The 17580-nt window shown below is 57.8% G+C and overlaps 8 protein-coding genes across 8 annotated transcripts; 4 read left to right on the top strand and 4 right to left on the bottom strand.

Moving 5' to 3' along the window:
* Nucleotides 1-1283: 1283 nt before the first annotated feature.
* FA10DRAFT_242742 (putative delta-1-pyrroline-5-carboxylate dehydrogenase) lies at nt 1284-3291 on the bottom strand. Its single transcript, XM_025519290.1, has 3 exons — nt 3204-3291; nt 1638-3147; nt 1284-1561 (listed from the first exon to the last, which is right to left on the bottom strand). Exons 1-3 carry the CDS (start codon nt 3264-3266, stop codon nt 1479-1481), a joined length of 1656 nt encoding a protein of 551 aa, XP_025376504.1. The 5' UTR covers nt 3267-3291; the 3' UTR covers nt 1284-1478.
* A 765-nt stretch (nt 3292-4056) lies between these two features.
* On the bottom strand, nt 4057-4986 carry FA10DRAFT_141507 (hypothetical protein). Its single transcript, XM_025518041.1, has 2 exons — nt 4225-4986; nt 4057-4156 (listed from the first exon to the last, which is right to left on the bottom strand). Exons 1-2 carry the CDS (start codon nt 4730-4732, stop codon nt 4149-4151), a joined length of 516 nt encoding a protein of 171 aa, XP_025376505.1. The 5' UTR covers nt 4733-4986; the 3' UTR covers nt 4057-4148.
* A 2191-nt stretch (nt 4987-7177) lies between these two features.
* Nucleotides 7178-7801, top strand: FA10DRAFT_214354 (PSP1-domain-containing protein; the record flags this gene model as incomplete). Its single annotated transcript, XM_025518476.1, has 3 exons — nt 7178-7357; nt 7426-7475; nt 7525-7801. Coding segments are annotated over 3 exons (507 nt in total), but the record flags the coding sequence as incomplete, so codon positions are not given.
* Nucleotides 7802-7971: 170 nt separating this feature from the next.
* Nucleotides 7972-8544, top strand: FA10DRAFT_141390 (hypothetical protein). The gene has a single exon (XM_025518040.1). It carries the CDS (start codon nt 8068-8070, stop codon nt 8404-8406), a length of 339 nt encoding a protein of 112 aa, XP_025376507.1. The 5' UTR covers nt 7972-8067; the 3' UTR covers nt 8407-8544.
* FA10DRAFT_267880 (Pkinase-domain-containing protein) lies at nt 8366-10311 on the bottom strand. Its single transcript, XM_025522085.1, has 7 exons — nt 10045-10311; nt 9740-9984; nt 9564-9674; nt 9194-9499; nt 8949-9115; nt 8804-8880; nt 8366-8732 (listed from the first exon to the last, which is right to left on the bottom strand). The coding sequence occupies exons 1-7, from the start codon at nt 10121-10123 to the stop codon at nt 8683-8685; spliced, it is 1035 nt and encodes a 344-aa protein (XP_025376508.1). The 5' UTR covers nt 10124-10311; the 3' UTR covers nt 8366-8682.
* Nucleotides 10312-10661: 350 nt separating this feature from the next.
* FA10DRAFT_280367 (mitochondrial carrier) lies at nt 10662-12239 on the top strand. Its single transcript, XM_025523610.1, has 2 exons — nt 10662-11343; nt 11408-12239. The coding sequence occupies exons 1-2, from the start codon at nt 10822-10824 to the stop codon at nt 12131-12133; spliced, it is 1248 nt and encodes a 415-aa protein (XP_025376509.1). The 5' UTR covers nt 10662-10821; the 3' UTR covers nt 12134-12239.
* A 28-nt stretch (nt 12240-12267) lies between these two features.
* Nucleotides 12268-14337, bottom strand: FA10DRAFT_267882 (S-adenosyl-L-methionine-dependent methyltransferase). The gene has a single exon (XM_025522086.1). It carries the CDS (start codon nt 14242-14244, stop codon nt 12484-12486), a length of 1761 nt encoding a protein of 586 aa, XP_025376510.1. The 5' UTR covers nt 14245-14337; the 3' UTR covers nt 12268-12483.
* A 316-nt stretch (nt 14338-14653) lies between these two features.
* FA10DRAFT_267883 (hypothetical protein) lies at nt 14654-17569 on the top strand. Its single transcript, XM_025522087.1, has 4 exons — nt 14654-16023; nt 16091-16303; nt 16384-16735; nt 16795-17569. The coding sequence occupies exons 1-4, from the start codon at nt 14753-14755 to the stop codon at nt 17440-17442; spliced, it is 2484 nt and encodes an 827-aa protein (XP_025376511.1). The 5' UTR covers nt 14654-14752; the 3' UTR covers nt 17443-17569.
* Nucleotides 17570-17580: the final 11 nt, after the last annotated feature.

The following is a 17580-nucleotide window of genomic DNA, read 5'->3' on the forward strand; positions in this document are numbered from 1 at the left end:
AAAGTAGCAAGTCGACCGGATCAAGCGAGGATGCGTGCCTTGAGGCAGGGTGCGCTCGCCTTCATCGGGCTCCCGCCAGACTAGTAGTAGCGGGCACTTCAGCCAGTACGTAGTGCTGGGCTGTACCAGCGCGGCCGCCCACGGTATGCAGGTTGTCGAAGAGAGAATAAGCTGCGAAAAAAACAGAGGCAAAGGGGGGACGAAAGACCGCCCTTGCGACTCCGCGCCTGCCTACAGCCCCCGTACGGTGGGCGCGCGCCTGTTTGTTGTTACACTCGCGGCTGAGAAGGATTGATATGTCGCAACCCTCTGGCTAGGTCGCGCTTTTCCTTTTCTTTTTCTTGCCCTTTTTTGGTCTCTTTTTTTTTTAAGGTCTGCCAAGGTTGGAATTCAGGTTCGATGTCGACCTCCTCTCCTTACCTCTTTATTCTCCTCCTGGCTTCTTGCTCGATGAAGTCACCAGCTGCTTGTCCGGTGGCCTGGTTGAGCGCAAGTGATGATAGGATTCAGACGATGGTTGTGTCGGAGCTGCCACAGCCTGTGTACTCTCTGATGATCGACCTCCTACCTCGTCCGCTGCATTCGCTCAGGGCCTAACAGGCCTCATCTGTTGTTGCATAAGCGGACAGATAGACCAGAGGACCACTAGCTACAGCGGCCCTGGGCCTCGACAGGGAAAAGCAGCGAAGATCCATCCCTTTGAGATCGGGTGCGCCTTCAGTCACCCTACCCGTCCCTTGCAAGAAGCAAGGTGCGCTACTACACAACCACTAACTCTTTTGCTCGTCCAATATATGATTGATTGTAAAACTTACCAGAGTTATAGTTGCCAAGGAGTGTTCTGTGCAGAAAACAATTTTTGGGCCTCCATGTCCCAAGCAGCGGAGCCTGCCAAAGGGTGCGCGCGCGAGAGCGCCTGCTTTTGACACGTTTTGCTTTTGAGAAAATAAAAATAAAAATAAGTAAATAAATGAAAATGGCTGTCCGTGCGCGAGGAGTGGGACCGCGACGTGTGGGAGAACGAGCCAAGGCAGGGTTTTGGTCCGTTACGACGGGACGGAGGTGCGGACCCGTCTCTACAAGTCGGAACCCTTTTGAGCTTGGCCCTCCCAGCGCCTCCTGGGGACGGATCCCGAGGCCTCAGCGTGGCTTGATAGAGATTTTCTCATGCAAGCGCATGACGTCGTGATAGACACGCGGGATAATCAAGAATCGCCCGCTTGGGAGACAAAGTTCACAGGGACACACACGCGCGCACGGTCCATGGACCCGTACGAATGGATGCTGATATATGGACATTAAGGGAAGCGATGCCGTTTGTTTTACAGATGCGGAAAATGAAGAGGGCAGTGTTAAGGCGTGCCCGACGACGCAGGATGCGGGGGAGGGGAAAAGAGAAAACCTGTTGGACGGTGTTAATGCGTGTCCATCGACGCGAAGACGAGCGAGGGCCAGTAGTCTTCTTTTACGGAGACACCCTAGTCGTGGTTGGACGGGTATGAGTAGTGGCCAATGTCGACGAAGGACTCCTTGATAGTTCGTGCAGAGGTGAAGCGGAGCACTGTCAAGATGACACGGGAGGCAGGTCAGTGGGGGGCTCATATACATTGCACAACCAATGCAAAGGTTAGACTCACACAGGGCCATGCTGCCGGCTCGGTCGTTGGTACCTGAGGCCCTGGCGCCACCAAACGGCTGCTGGCCGACGACTGCGCCAGTGCACTTGTCATTGTAGTACATCATGCCGCTGGCATTGCGCAGCAGGTTGCTCGCCTTGATGAGCGCCGCGCGGTCCGTGGAAAAGATGGCGCCCGTCAGGCTGTACTCGGTCGTCGAGTCAATCAGGTGGCAGGTCTCCTCGAACTTGTCGTCGTCGTACGCGTACACGGTCAGGACGGGGCCAAAGATCTCGTTGACCATCGTCACCGAGCCCGGGTCCGTCGTCTCAATGACGGTGGGCTGGACAAAGAAGCCCTTTGAGTCATCTCCGACGCCGCCAGTGATGATCTGGCCACCGGCCTTCTTGCCTGCATCGATGAGGCCCATGATCTTGTCGTAGGAGTGCCGGGCAATGACGGGTCCCATAAAGTGCTGGAACTCATTGACGGGCCCCAGGGAGATTTCGCCGACGTGCTTCTGCAGCAGCTCCTTGAAGCCGCCCTTTGCGTTCCACATGCTCTTGGGCACATACAGCCTGCTCAATGCACTGCACTTTTGACCCTGGTACTCGAACGCGGCACGAATGGTCTGGTGCACAGCCGACTCGACATTTGCGCTCTTGTGGACCAGGTGGAAGTTCTTGCCGCCAGTCTCGCCCACGATCCTGGGGTAGCCGCGGTACTTGTCGAGATTGTTGGAAATCTGCTTCCAGAGGTTACGGAAGACAAAGGTGGAGCCGGTAAAGTGGAGCGAGGCAAACTCGCGGTGGTTGATGGCCGTTGCCACAATGGGCTCGGGGGGGCCGGGGCAGAACTGGATGACGCCCGCGGGGAGGCCGGCCTCCTCGAGGATCTTGTAGACGAGGTAGTTGGAGTAGGTTGCCATCGGACTTGGCTTCCAGACGACAACGTTGCCGACCATGGCAGGCGCACAGGGGATGTTGAGGCCGATTGCAGTAAAGTTGAACGGCGACACGGCCAGGACAAAGCCCTCGAGGGGACGGTACTCGACTCTGTTCCAGACATTTGGCGAGTTCTTGGGGGGCTGGATGCTGTACAGCTGCTCGGCATACTTGATGCCGAAGCGGAGAAAGTCGCAAGCCTCGGCGGCCGCATCGATCTCGGCCTGCCAAACATTCTTGCCCTGGCCCAGCATCGTGGCGGCCATGACCTCGTAGCGGTACTTGCCAGCCAGCAGGTCGGCCGCCTTGAGAAAGATGGCTGCTCGATCGTTCCACGGCATGTGCTCCCACGCCGTCTTGGCTTCGAGAGCGCCCTTGATGGCCTCGCCAATGAGGGCCTCGTCCGCCTCATGGTACTCGCAGAGGGCCTTGGCGTGGTCCGACGGGTTGACCTGCTTGCTCTTGCGTCCGGTCCTGACCTCGCGGCCGTTGATGATGCAAGGGACCTCAAAGGTGCCCTTGGCCATCATGGCGTCGACAGCAGCCTGGAGGCCCGCGCGGTCGGCTGACTTTGCCTCGTAGTTGCGCTGTGCCACTTTGGGAGTCAGCTTCGATTTCAACATTGCTATGCAAGCCTCCTCACCATGGGCTCATTGTTGACAGGAGGGATCTCAAAGAGACCGTGCTGGGTCACTGGGTGCGACATGATGAGCGAGGGAGTCAGAGATGGGTGATGGAAAGGGGAGGAGAAAGGAGAGAAGAAGATGATGAAGAGGTCCAAACCCTTTTTCTGCCTCTGCGCAAACAGTTATCTCACTACTGGCCTGGAACGGGACGAGAGATTGAGACGGATCTCTGGCCGTGGGCTCACGGGCAGAAGCCCGGCCGACGACGTGACAAAAAAATAATGCCAATTCCAAAAAGATCAAGGCCGTGGCATGGGAAAGCGCCTGGACCGCTGAGTGGTCAAGCGACCTACACCAAGCCTCGTGGCGCTTCTTTATTTCTTATTTTTTATTTTTATTTTTTCTGAGGCTACCTACCCCGCAACTAAGCTCGCGTTGGAGGTCTGACGATCTGGTTGGCAAGTCAGTCTCACTAGTGTCAACCACATTTGGCTACTACCTACTTTTGCCCGCCTCATCATCGCTCGCTTGGACAACATAGACTTCTAGACGCAGGGGCCGCTGCTCTTGCAATCTCTCTTTCTCTATCTCCCTTCTCTATTTCCTCTCATCGCTTTGTGAGGTACCCCCCTCCACCGCGAGTCGACAGAGAGGTTGTGCCACCGCGACTGAGCACGGTCCTGTTCCTCGCTCGCCAAGGGACCGGAACAAGAGGTCCGTATCGTGCGCGAGGAGCAAGAGAGTGGCGTATACATCCATCCGAAGCGGCGCTCCCCATTGGCAGGCCGGAAGGCGCAAGGGCAGGTACAAAACGCTGCGCTCCGCTTCTGCTGGCTTTCTGCACGCTCTCGCTTCATCACAGAGCATCTCCGCACCTCCACCGGATTACCTTCGTCGTCACCGCTCCCTCCCTTGCTGCATTTTTTCGTTTCTCTACCCCTCTCTGGCTGGTCAACCTGCTGCTACTTTGCTAGAGACAGACGGATGTTGGTGAGCAGCAGCCATCTCGAGCCCTATCCCCCGGCAGTGGCCACTGACCACTTTGCTTTGCTTGCCATTTCGTCCACCCGACGAAAAAAAAACAGGGCTCTCCTCGCTCGCACTCCAATTCGTCCTGGACTTCTGTGAGTGTCGCACCCTCGTCTATACTTCCATTTCCCCCCCTTTTTCCTAAATCAACTTCCCCGTCCCGTGAAGGCTTACACGCACGGTCATGCTCCTCCAGCAAGATCTCTGCGAAGAAAAGGTAGAGCTCGATTTGCCTAGAGACCAGCGCAGCACGCCCGCGACGACACGGTTCAATTCTAAAGAGGACCACTTTCCGGACCTCTCCATCTCTCTTGACTTTCTCAGGCAACAGCCAGTGAGACAGCTTCGCCTTGCACGCCCCCGTCACCCGGACTCGGCCAGCGACCTGGACCGACGCTCGCTCAGCGCCACCGACAGTGGCCGCGACGAAGCCGACGAGGGCCCAGTCGATGGCGTCCTTGGCTCCACCGAGCGAAGCTGGAGACGATCCCTTGCTGTCGATTCCCATCCCATCCATCGTCCTTTGCGGACCCGCTCGGCAAGCCGAGACGCCGTGCCGGGCGCCGACCGAGGTAGCACAAGAGCCAACGACGGCAGCGGCGGTGGTGGCAGTGGCGCTGTCGGTGGTGGTGGTGGTGGCGGCGGCGGCGGCAGCGGCAGCGGATTCGGCTTAGGCTTTGGGGGAAACGGCACGAGTGCAGGCCCAACGTCCAGCGTGGACTCTTGGCAGATCCCCACATCGTCCTCTTCCTCGACCAACGGTGCAGGAGCATTTGGCTCGCATCGCAACCCATCCTCGGCCAACGACTTTTCACCCCTTTTCGACTCCTCGTCGCCCTCGTCGCTCTCCTCCTTTAGCTCCCGGCCTGCCGAGAGGTGCGAGTCAGAGTCGCGCGCAAGCCACATCTCAAGCTCGGCTGCCACACCCCTTCATCGCTCCGCCAGCGCCCAGGCTCACTCAGGAGCCTCTGCACCCTGGCCACCTCTGCAGCAGCAGCAGCAGCAGGGCTCGCTACATCGCAACGTGCCACGCGACAGTCTTGGCGAATCCAACGACTGGCTTCTTTCCTCGTCGCCAGGCATGAGCAGCGAACTCAATCGCGAAGGCCGCCGGCCACCAATTGCCAAGCGAAGCCTTTCCGTCAACACACCCGCCAGCAGCTCCATGCCCCACCACTACGCTCCTCAATCGCCTGGCTCCCACCATTCGGCCTCACCCGGCCTGCCCGATGTGGGCCACACGCAAGCCGGTACAGGGATGACTGCCTCTGCCGCTGCTGCTGCCGCTTCCTCGCCTCGTGTTGGGCTCGAGACCATGTTGGAGGAGTCGGGCGGTCTTGAAGACAGCGGCTTGGCCACCAGAGACGGCGACAGTCACTTCTTCTCCCACCCGCCCCTCTCGGCCACCTTCCGTCCCGGTCGTCTTCGATCGACCTCGAGCGCGGCAGCTCTGCAAAAGTACGACGTGCCCCAGGGTACATACGACAACTGGAGCAGGTCTGCCTCGGCCTGGGAGGGCGGCACGAGCCCGGGTACATATGCATATGCAGCTCAGCAGCATCTCGAAGGTCGCTTTCCCGACCGCATACTTTACGATGACGACGACGCCGATGCCGACGCCGACCACACGGCGGTGCAGAGTCCCGCTGAGCGAGGCCGAAGGCCAATTCCGACGGCAAACGAAGCTTCTGCCTTGGCAACAAGTCACGGCAGCGAGAATGGGCCCCTGCCGAGCTCAGGCACCGAGTCGAGAAGGCACTCGATTGCCACCGCCGCCGCCGCCGCCACCGCCGCCGTGGGCGGCCAGCATCGTGCCATTGGATTCGAGGTCAACCGGCCCACGCCCTCGCAGGGTGGCTTTGTCCCCGGCCAACAATCTTATCCACGACCCATCGGTGGTTCAACATCGTCGGGTCGTGGCGGCGGCGGCGGCGGCTATGGTCTCTTTGGAGGCGGCAGTCTCGCCATCTCAGACGACGACCTTGCCGCCGACTTGGGATCTTCTCTCCGGCTCAATCTCGACCAGGTCGCCGTTGCGGCCGCCACGGCGCGGCAGCAGCACATGGAGCAGGTCCACATGCGCGTCCCTTCGTCTGCCGCTGCCGCCACTGGTGCCCACGCCGCCTCGATGCCGCCCATGTTTGGCGAGCGCACTCTCTCGCAGGCATCACCTGCTCGCTATTCGGCCATAGACCAAGGCAGAAGAGCCGTTCCCACGGATATGGCCTCGTCGTCGTGGGACTTTCTCAACCAGTCGTCGGGCGCCTTTGGAAGCCCAAATCGGGCCAGGGCGCAGTCGACGTCGGCCGACTTTGGTGCGCACCAGCCTCTGTCCCACGCCTTTTCCACTTCACCTGCGACGGAGCGCCACCTCTCCATGTCGCCCCAGTCCAAGACGTTCTCCATGGGTCCCGTGGGCCAGCCCCAGTCACCGAGCTACTTTGGAACGAGCCCATTTGGCACGTCCTCGAGCTACATCCCCGGACTCCCTGGTCGCATTGCTCCCCAGCAACAGCAACCCCAGCAGCAGCATCAGCACACTTTCCAGCACAGTCAACAGCACCAGCATCCACAGCAGATTCAGCAGCCTTCTCATCATCATCATCATCATCAGCAGCAGCAGCAGCAGCAGCATCCTCAGCAGCAGCATGGCAGCGCTTTGGATAGTACACAGCACCATCATCGCCATCACTCTTCGTCAAGTCCCTCTTTCGCCTCATTCAGTGGCGGTGGTGGTGCTGGTGGCGGTGGCGGTGGCGGTGGCAGTGGCGGTGGCAGCAGTGGTGGAAGTGCAGGTGCAGTCGCAAGTGGTCAGGTTGGCGCTCCTCTGTCCGACTATGCCATTGCCAGCCTTTCAAGCTTGGGTCCGATTGCGCCCATCAGCGGCGGACATCAAGATGGCCCCTTCTCACTGCAGGAGCTCGGCAGAGGCGTTCCCCTGCAGATGCTGCCCCGCGACACGCCATTGTACATTGTCGAGTTTAAGCAGGGCAGGACCGACCTGTACTTTCGCCAGTCGCAGGGTCGCGGACCGGGCAGAAGGGACGAGGGCGAGATTGCCAAGGGCGACCTCGTCATCGTCGAGGCGGACCGTGGCAAGGATCTGGGCACTGTTGTCAATGATTCCATCACCGTCGACCAGGTTCAGAACTTCTTGGCTCATCAAACAGATCTCACGAGGGAGCCGAGCACCAGCACCACAACCAGCAGCAGCAGCACCAATTCTGGCGGCGGCGGCACCAGCAACAACGTTGGTGGCAGTGGCAGTGGCAGCAACGTCGGTGCGGCCTCGTCGGTGGTCCCTCTCAGTCGACTTACGCGAAATATCAATCCGAAGCGCCTCTTTTCGAAAGCGACGCCAGCCGAGACGTCGCTCCTGCACTCCAAAGCACAGGACGAGGAACGTGCTTTGGCGCTCTGCACCGCCAAAGTCAACCAGCGCGGTCTTCCCATGATTGTCGTTGCGGCCGAGATGCAGTGGGATCGGAGGAAGCTGACGTTTTACTACACGGCCACCCAACGTGTCGATTTCCGCGATCTCGTCAAGGAGCTTTTCCGACTCTACAAGGTCAGAATCTACCTCTGTCACCTCTCGAGCAACCAGCCGGGTCAGGGATCGGACCAGCTTTCTGCACTCTCTGGCTCACAGGCTTCTCCGTGAAGCGACTTCGTCTTTCCGATGTCTGGTTCTAGCCATGGAAACGTAACTCTACCTTAGCCTTTGACCGTTGTGTAGTACCTCCCTTTGTCTTTTCTCTCTCTCTCTCCCTTAGACTACCAATTTACCTGGCTCTGGCGCTATCTATTCTTCTCCTTTGTACGATATCAGTCCCCGGCTCGCTTTCCTCGACGATGTCTGGCCGAAAAGAGGAAAAGGAAGGAAAACAAGAAACAAGAAATCGACAAGACCCCTTATCTACCTCCCATCCCCGCACCTTACTCTCTCTGTCCCTCTTCTCTACTCTTCTCTTTCCCTTTCCCTTTCCCTTTCCCTTTCCCTTTCCCTTTCCCTTTCCCTTTCCCTTTCCCTTTCCCTTTCCCTTTCCCTTTCCCTTTCCCTTTCCCTTTCCCTTTCCTTTTCCCTTTCCATTTCCTTTTACTGTTCTCTCTGTTCCTCGTGTCACCTTCCTCTTCGAGTCTTGTCAAATTCTGTACCATGCTCTACAGGAAAGGAATCCGCCCTCAATTTAAATCGTCTACAGCCCCTTTGTCGATCCTATACACCACACACCCTTCTGTTTACAGCCGCTCCCCGCTTACTATTCTATCTAATCGCACCATGATTTCACCCCCGTGCCTCATCTCCACGACCGAGCCAAGGAATCAAAAGACCGATTGGAGGGCAGCAAGGATGACTTGGACCCATGCCCTGCGCATCTTCTTTTTCGGATTGCGTATCACACAAAAGGAAAGGCTAGAGACTGAGCGACGAAGAAAATTGGTCCCTCTTCTTTCCGTTCTCTCCTTTCACGCTGCCGTCGGCACCTCTCCTCGTTCTGCCGCTGCCTTGACGGGGGCTGTTTGCAGAGCAACAAAGAGCGTCAGGAAGATCAGTTTCGCTGGATCTACCCTTTTTAGGTCGACTCACCAAAATAAGGGTGCTCTTGCGCTTCCGCAGCCGTGAGCCTCTCCTGATGGTCATATCGCAACATTTTATCGAGGAAACTGAAAAGAGAACGGTTGCGTGAGATCCTCGTTCCAGCACAGAGAAGCCGGAGGGGGAAGACACTTACTCAATGGCATCGTTTGAAATGTATCGTTGATTCTCCGTTGTGACGAATCGAGACCAGGGCCTCCGTTGCCATCGGCCCGAGATGACATCCTCTAGCTCGGGGTCCAATTCGATCTCGTACTTGTCCATGTAAGCAAAGAAATCGTCGGTACCCAATACCCGGACGATCTTTGATTGGCGCGAACAGTGCAAAAGAGGTTAAGGGAACATGATTGAAGTCAAGGAGAACGAAGAAGCGACACTCACCTTTTCAAGCTGGTTGGTATTCGAGTGACCGTGGAAAAAGGGTTCTTTGCGGAAGATCATGCTTGCAAACATGCAACCAAGACTCCACATATCGAGTGAATAGTCGTACATTTGGTAGTCGACGAGGAGCTCGGGACCTTTGAAATAGCGCGAGGCCACCCGGACGTTGTATTCCGTCTGCGGGTGGTAGAACTCGGCCAGACCCCAGTCGATGAGCCTCAACTTGCGCTTCTCGTGGTCGATCATGACGTTGTGAGGCTTGACATCACGATGCATGATGCCTCGCGAGTGGCAAAAGTCGAGAGCCTAAAAGTCAAGGAATCGTGTTAGGAGAGGTATGAGTCTTCAATCGAAGCAGGGCACGACTCACCTTGAGAAGCTCAAACATGTAGTATCGCACATCGAAATCGGTAAACTTTGGGTATAGCACCTTGAAGTCGGTGTTGTTGATGTACTCGGTGATGATGGACGGCGTCTTTGACTGTATGGACGGATGGCTGCGCTGAGAATTTGATCGATTTCCCCGATCCTCGCAATCACACTCACCTGAGGATCTCGGACGACGTCAAGAAGGCCCACGACGTTGGGTCCGCCGGCCAGATTTTGCAAGATCTTGATCTCTCTCTTGATCTTCTTCTTCTTGACGGGCTTTAGGACCTTGATGATGCATTTCTCTGGTGCAGAGGCGCCCGCGACGTTGATGCCCTCAAAGACCTCGCTGTACTTTCCTCGACCGACTTTGCGAAGAATCTCATAATTGTCCTGTGTGCCCCACTGTACCACGAGATTGTCTGTCCAACAGCAGCTTTAGCTAGCGTCTTGTGGAACGCCCACAGCGACCAGCGACTCACCATAGTCCCACCACGTCCGTCCAAACTTCTCATTCGCATTTGGGTAAACTCGCGCGATGCTCATCTTGTCCTGCGCCATCTTTCCCTCCGTGTCGTCTCTCTCGCGTGTCCTGACAATCTTTTCCTGTCTCTGCTACCACTCCCGCTTTGTCTTCCACCACTGCTGCTCCTTCCGTGAGTGACCGGTGCTGCTCGCGCGCTTGCTTTCGGGCGACGGGTCCGACGAGACTGAGGGCTGTTCCACCTGCTGCTCTACGTGCTTTTCTTTTTTTGGCGACGACAAAAACCGCACGACCTGGGCGACAGGGACAGTGGTCGCGGAGAGTGCTCGCGTGGAAAAGGCTCCTCTGAGCCACGTTCTCGATTTTCTTCGGCCCACGTCTCCGTACCCCTCGTCTACTGTTTTCTCTCTCCGCGGGCGCGCGTTTTTTAGCAATGACGCTATGCATGCGCCTGGTATGCGCGGCTGCTGCCTCCACCAGAACAGCAGCACTACTAGACTACACTACGTACTAGTACTAGCTACTAAGGGTTGCGGAAAAGCCACGCACAGTCGTCATAGTTCTGCAAATTCTATATCTTCTTGTCCCTGACCATATCTGCATCTAGCTGTTGGCATTTAAGAAGAACGCCGGAACGACCTTCCACTCTTCCGATTCTTCCTTGTCGTCACTGCTGTGCCCTTCTTCTCCCCCCCAGTCTTCCGCCGTCTCCCTTCCCCGAGACTTCTCCTTGCTCCCTTTGCACTTGCTCCCCTCCAGGCCCTTCCCTGCAACCATGTCGGCCAAGGACGAGGTTCAAAAGGCACGCGAGAGCGTCCAGGCTCGTCTGGCCCAGACCCGCAGCGAGGCCCAGTCGCAGCTCGACTCGGCCACCCAGGCCGCGCGCTCTCGCTTCGACTCGGCCACGGATGCTGCCGCGTCGCAGTACGACTCTGCCAAAAAGACGACGGAGAAGCAGCTCGAATCGGCGAGAGACGCGGCGGAAAAGCAGCTCAAAGAGGCCAGGGCGCAGCTGGGCGATGCTTCTGCCAAGCTCAACAGCCAGATCAAGGGCGCTGCAGGCGCGGCATCGTCCTCTTCTTCCTCCGGTCTCGACTTCCTCCCCGAATTCACTCTGGGAGGCTATGTTAGATTCTTTGCCGCAGGCGCCCTCTGCGCAACCATCACCCACGGCGCCATGACGCCCGTCGACGTCGTCAAGACGAGGCTCCAGCTCGAGCCGCCGGGGAGCAAGCTGGGCATGGCCAGCATGGCCCGTCACATCATCTCCTCCGAAGGGCCCCAGGGCCTCATGACCGTGCGTGTTTTATCTTTTTTCTTTTTCTCTCCCAGTCTAAATTCATTCTCTCTCTCCTTGACAGGGCTTTGGACCAACGGCAGTCGGCTATCTGATCCAGGGTGGAACCAAATTCTGCGGATTCGAGTACTTTAAGAAGCGCTTTGCCGAACTGGCCGGCTCCCGCGAGGCAGCCGAGCGCAACCGCACGGCCATCTACATCGGCGGTGCCTCTGCCGCTGAGCTGATTGCCTCTACGCTCCTCACCCCACTTGAGGCGGCCCGGATCCGCCTCGTTTCGGAGCGCGGCTACGCAAAGGGCCTCGTGGGCGCCATGACGCGCATGGGCGCCGAGGGCGGTCTCCGCGAGTTCTACGCCGGCTACATTCCCATTCTCTTCAAGCAGATCCCCTTTACCCAGGCCCAGTTCACCATCAACGAGTACGCCCACGAGCTGTTCAAGAAGAACGTGTCAAAGGAGACGCTCGATTCGTACGGCAAGACGGGCCAGATTGGCGTCTCGCTCACCTGTGGCCTCGCTGCCGGTGTGGGCGCCGCCATTGCCAGCCACCCGGCCGACACGCTGCTATCCAAGATTAACAAGGGCGGCGGTGGCAAGGGCGGCAGCTTTGTCAAGATGGTCAACCTCGCCCGCGAGGCTGGCTTCTCGGGCCTCTGGGCCGGCCTGGGCACGAGGATCATCATGCAGGCCGGCCTCATCTGCGCTCAGATGGCCATCTACGACCAAATCAAGCTCGCTCTTTCGGCACCTCCAAGTGTCACCATCTCCAGCGAGACTTCTTCGCACTAGAATCCTCGATCGAAAATCTTCCTTCACGTCTCTCTACTGTCATCGTCATCGTCATTGTCTTTTTCTTCCTTTCTTTTTTCTCTCGTCACTTTTATTTTTTCGATTCGATTTGTGTTCTCTCTCTCTCTCTCTTTCCTTCCGTTCGGCCGCAATGGCGATGCTTGTCTATGTGTTGTACCAACACTTGTCCCTCGCCGTTGCCCATGCGGACCCGGTTGAACACCATCACCCCGCCGGGCACCTGCTTCTTTGGCATGCAACTGCAAAAAAGTGTGTTTCAATATCACAGGAAGACAGGCGATACAAGATGTGCTTTGGACTATAGCTGTTCTACTCTGCACACTGCGCGGCTACTGCCTTCGCTTGAGGACACACACGCCCTCGACGTGGTGTGTCTGCGGAAACAGGTCGGCCCCTCTGACGCTCAACACATCGTATCTCCTCTCCTGGCCGTCTGCGCTGCGGCCCCGGACGATCTGCCCCACGTCCCTGGCCTGCGTATGCACGTTGCAGCTGACATAGACGATGAGCCAGGGATCGAGCTCGAGAAGCTGCCGGATGAACGCCTCGTCGCAGCCCCGCCGGGGAGGGTCGATGATGACAGTCGTCTTGTCGCTCGGGTAGGCAATCTTGGCAAAGATATCCTCTGCATTGCCGGCAAGGAACTGTGCATTGGTGATGCCGTTGAGCTCAGCATTGGTTTTTGCATACTTGATTGAGTCTTGGCTGATCTCGACGCCCGATACCTGCTCGAACAGATCGGCGAGGCAGAGAGAAAAGAGACCAGAGCCGCAGTAGGCGTCGACGAGGTACCTGCTCGCTTTTTCCTGGTCAGACTCGGCCGCAGCAGTGTCTGCCGTCGGTGTCGGGGTCGAATGCAAGATGATCTGCTCACGGACATAGCCGAGGAGCGACGGAAGGATGCTGCGATTGTTCTGAAAGAATGCTCCCGCGGGCGAGTCAAACTTGGTATCGTTGACCCGCTCCTTGACGCCGGCCTTGTGGTTCGTGACGACTTCCGTGTCGTACTGGGCGCCGTTCTCCGTCGTCTTGTCTTCGGCAAGGGATTCAAAGGACCGCAGCGAGTCGCGAAGAAGAACTGTTGCGCCGTTCTTGTACGATTTGATTGCACATTTGACCTTTTGGCGCTCCGCCGGCAGCGCCCCATTGATCGTTGCCGTGGCAATGGAGCACTCCTCAATGTCGAGCACGTCCTTTCCACCCAGCCTGCCGAAGCCGACGGCCACGTCGACGTCATCGGAAAAGAACGAGGTGGGCGTCTCCTTGCCCCTGGTCCTTCGTCGCTCCTGTCGAATCTCGAAGGGGATCTCAAAGTGGGGCGTCAGCTTGGTCCGGTAGCTGTACTGCAGTGGCGAAGGGATCGTCGGAAGCGTGTCGGGGATCAACAGGGGGTCGAGCTTGGCAAAATTGGCAAACGCTCGTCGGACGACGTTCTGCTTGATGGCGAGCTGGGTGTCGTATGAGAGCATCTGGTACTGACAACCAGAGCAGGACGAAAAGTATTTGCAGCGAACCAGCTCGTCCTGCCTCTTGATGGGCGCAGACGAACTTTCAGCAGCTGGTTTGACAATCTCCACCAGGTCGGCCTTCGAGTGCAGGCGCTCGTTACCAAACACCTTCGCCCGCACCGTCTCGCCGGGTAGGCAGCGTGGCACCGCCACGACCCAGTCTCCCGAGGCCGCCTTGGCGAGCCCATCCCCGTGGGAGCTCAGCCTCTCAATGACAAGCTCGAGTTCCGTTCCCTTCGAAAACTTGTCCTCAAATTCCTTCGCGGCCCCTGCCGCGAGGATACTTTGTACCTTTTCCGCACCCAGCATCTCGAGAATATCGTATGCGATGGGCTCCTCTCCCGTCTTGGCCAATGTCCTTTCGCGATCCTTGCGTTTCATCTTGAGCCGGTGTGCGGTCCTCTTGGCCTCCATCTTGGCGGCTTTCGCACTGGATCCTGCCTCTGCTCCAGCTCCAGCTCCAGCTGCTGGTCCGTTGAAACGCTTTGGAGATTCCCCATTTCTAGGCCCGTTTCCAAGTCTCGGTCGCTTTGCCTCTGGGTTTGGTGGCGGAGACGCAGAGGCCCTCGCCGTCGTCGACATGATGGCCGTTTTCCTTTGCGCTGACAACTTTGTAAATCTTGCCAGAGATCTCGAGAACATTAACCAAGGAAGGCAAGAAGAATTCGAGGAACCAATGGCGCTACCGCTATAAAAAAGCAGAGGCCCAAAGAAAAATCAGAAACCAAAAGAGTCACGTGTCGTATAGGTGATGGCTCATGGCTTCTGCCACTTTTCCTTCCTATCCGTCACTTTTGGTGGGGGAATGTGCACCAAGGAACACTGCAAGGTGGGAGAGACGGGAACGGAGACTGATCACTTGCTTCCGCACAATCGGCCCTGGAGGGCCAAAACGCAAGCAGAAGCAGAGAGCGAGAACAGTCGGCCCAGAGGGCTATTATTTGAACGCGTCGTCGCGGTTGTTTTTTGTGGAGAATAAGAAAAAGACTGTCGACCCTTCTTCTCCCTTTCTTTTTCCTCTTCTTCTTCTTCCTCTGCAGCTTACCATCCTCATCTCCCCTTTGTCCCACGCTGGACCCACTGAGACGCGATGACAAAGAAGCGCGAGGCCAGCCTCATGCCTGACAGCACCGACCATCGTTCGTCGTCGTCGTCGTCCCTGGACGAAGACCCGCTCCTCTCGCGAGGTGTTTCTGATACCGTCCAGATGGTGGCCTCCATCATCTTTCGGGTCGCGACCTTTATCTTTCTGCGATGGATCCCGTCGAGACCCCTTGGGTGGCCTGTTATACCCATGGCCTACGCGCTCTACTCTGTGACATGGCTTCTCCATGATTGGCGCGTCCGGTCGTACGTGTCCTCGCTCTTCAAAGAGTCACAGCTCCGGGCAGCCAAGCAAGATCTCAAGCAGCTCGGCGAGCAAGTCAAGGTTGAGGCAAGCGGCCAGCACACCGAGACGGAAGAGGCAGTGGAGAACGAGGCAAAGCCAAACGGAGCCGTCGTTCCTCGCAACATGACGCCGCGCGAGGCCGAGCTCGAGCTCAGGCCCCTGTCAGCCTGGGAGACGGTTCAGACGCTCGTCTTGGGCCATTCGACACGATCCAGGAGGGTCAATTTGGCCTACTTTGCCGCCCATGCGCTCCTCTTTCTCTTCTACCTCGACTTCTTCACCAGCCCGTACCTCTATCCTTCGCACCTCGAGCACAACCTCTACTTTTCGCGCGTCGGGGCTATCGGTCCGACGTCGGCCACGGTGCATGTAAGGTACCCATACCCTCTCGGGCCCCCAGATGACTACAGCCAGGGCGGCATCGTCGGCCTGCCATTTGGAAAGGGCAACGAGAGAGCCGAGAGGGCAACGTGGGGTGCCCTCATCGAGGAGGAAGCCACCGATGGATCCCTCGGCGGCTTTCTTCACGACGGTAACGAAGTCTTCAGGAATCCCGAGCCGTTGCGTGTCGTCTACCGCGAAGTCATCGACGTTGGTGCGCCCTCTCGCAGCCGTCGGCGATCACCATCATCTGCAAGCGATGATGAGGCAGCGCTGCCCGGCAGCCCAGCCTCAATCGACGGTCGGCCCCGTGCGGCGCAGAGACGATGGGAGCGAGGTCCCTTGTTGCATATTACTGCCCAGTCGGACTGGACGGCGAGCGGAACAATCGAGAATCTCTGGCCGGCAACGCAGTACGAATGGAGGCTCGCCTTTGTCCACAACTCGACATTCGCGCCCGAGCCCGTTCGCGCCAGACGTTTCCTGACGTGGCCCGACCCACGCTTGGCGGCCGAGGCAAAGACGCGGGGTCAAGAGGCTGATGGCAAAGCATTCGACTTTGACTCGATTCCCCAGGACGATCCAAACCAGTGAGTGTGTCTGCAAGCTCCTTCTCCTCAGCCTCCTTCTCCTGAGCGTTAAACGTGTGCTCTGCAGCTTCGTCTTCGGCACGAGCTCCTGCGTCAAGCCCGACTTTCCCTGGGCTCCCACGCAGTTCTGGGCCTGGTCTTGGCTCCTCCGTCTTACAGGCTTTGGCGACCAGACGGGTGGCTTCGCTACAAGGAACCGTGTCCAGGGATTCGACAAGCTGGCCACCAACACCGTCATCGGCAGAGAGTGGCCTGCGCTTCGCTTCTTCCTGCAGCTCGGGTAAGCGTGCTCTGATTGCTTTGGAATCGTGCGAATTGAGCAGCTGACGGGATCCCACCTACCCCTCCCTCTCCTTTCAGCGACCTTATCTACGCCGACGTACCACGCTGGGGTGGACCAACAACAGCAGCGTACCGCAAGATGTACAGGAATTTGTTTGCTTCAGACTCATTCCGTCGCGTCTATGAGAGGCTGCCCGTCATTGGCATCTACGACGACCACGAAGTGGTCAACAACTGGGGTGGCAAGGTCATTGTCGAGGAGCCAAAGGAAGGCGTGGTCCTGTTCAAGGAGCGCGAGTCATTTGAACCAGCAAACGTTGCCTGGAAGGAGTACGTGGGCAAGGCAAATCCGACCTCGCTCGACGATGATGAAAGCTACTACACTTTCCGCTACGGGGATGCAGCCTTTTTCGTGTGGGACACTAGAAAGGTAAGGCGAAGAGCAGCAAAGGGAGGAAAGCGCTTCACAGACTGACGACTCTTTCCTAGCATCGGATCCCTGCTGAGCTGGACGACATCGAGGGAAAGACGATGCTCGGATGGAAGCAACGCGACGCATTCATTCGCTGGCTCGGTGCAGTCAACTCCACTGCCACATTCAAGTTTGTCGTTTCGTCGGTGCCATTCACCACCCTCTGGGGCGGGCCGCTGGACATTGACAGCAAGAGTGACAGCTGGGCCGCATACCAGACGGAGCGCGAGGAGCTGCTGGCCGTGATGCAGTTCGTACCCAACATCATTGTCCTCAGTGGAGACCGACACGAGTTTGCCGCCGTGGGCATTGCCCCCCAGGGCACGCGCGAGCACTACCACCCCATCACCGAGTTCTCTACCTCGCCCTTGAATATGTTCTACCTGCCCGTCCGCACCCTTTCGCAGGATAACGGGCTCGGTCCAACGGGGGCCGAGCGGCTGTACAAGTATGTTCCTGATGGCAACGTCAAGTGGACCGAGCTTGAGGTGGACACGCGGGATGCGGTCACGCCCTTTGTCAACGTCCGACTCATGGTCGACGGCAAGGAGGTGTACAGGACCAAAGTGGTGGGCAAGGGCCTGAGGTCGCCCACGCTGGCCCTTGGCGGTCTCGCAAAGACATTCTTTGAGCTCCTTAGGTGGAGACCGGCCCGTTGGTTCTAACGACGAGATTCGATATATACCAGACTGTTGCTGCTACCCCCCTTTTTGTCTGTATCACCATCAGAAACCTGTGCTTCTATCGCCATTGTCATGAGCAAAGAGGGAAGGAAGAAATCGCGATGGGACAAGCTTGTAGTC

Source organism: Acaromyces ingoldii, assembly GCF_003144295.1.
Source record: "Acaromyces ingoldii strain MCA 4198 unplaced genomic scaffold FA10scaffold_4, whole genome shotgun sequence".
Taxonomy (NCBI): domain Eukaryota; kingdom Fungi; phylum Basidiomycota; class Exobasidiomycetes; order Exobasidiales; family Cryptobasidiaceae; genus Acaromyces; species Acaromyces ingoldii.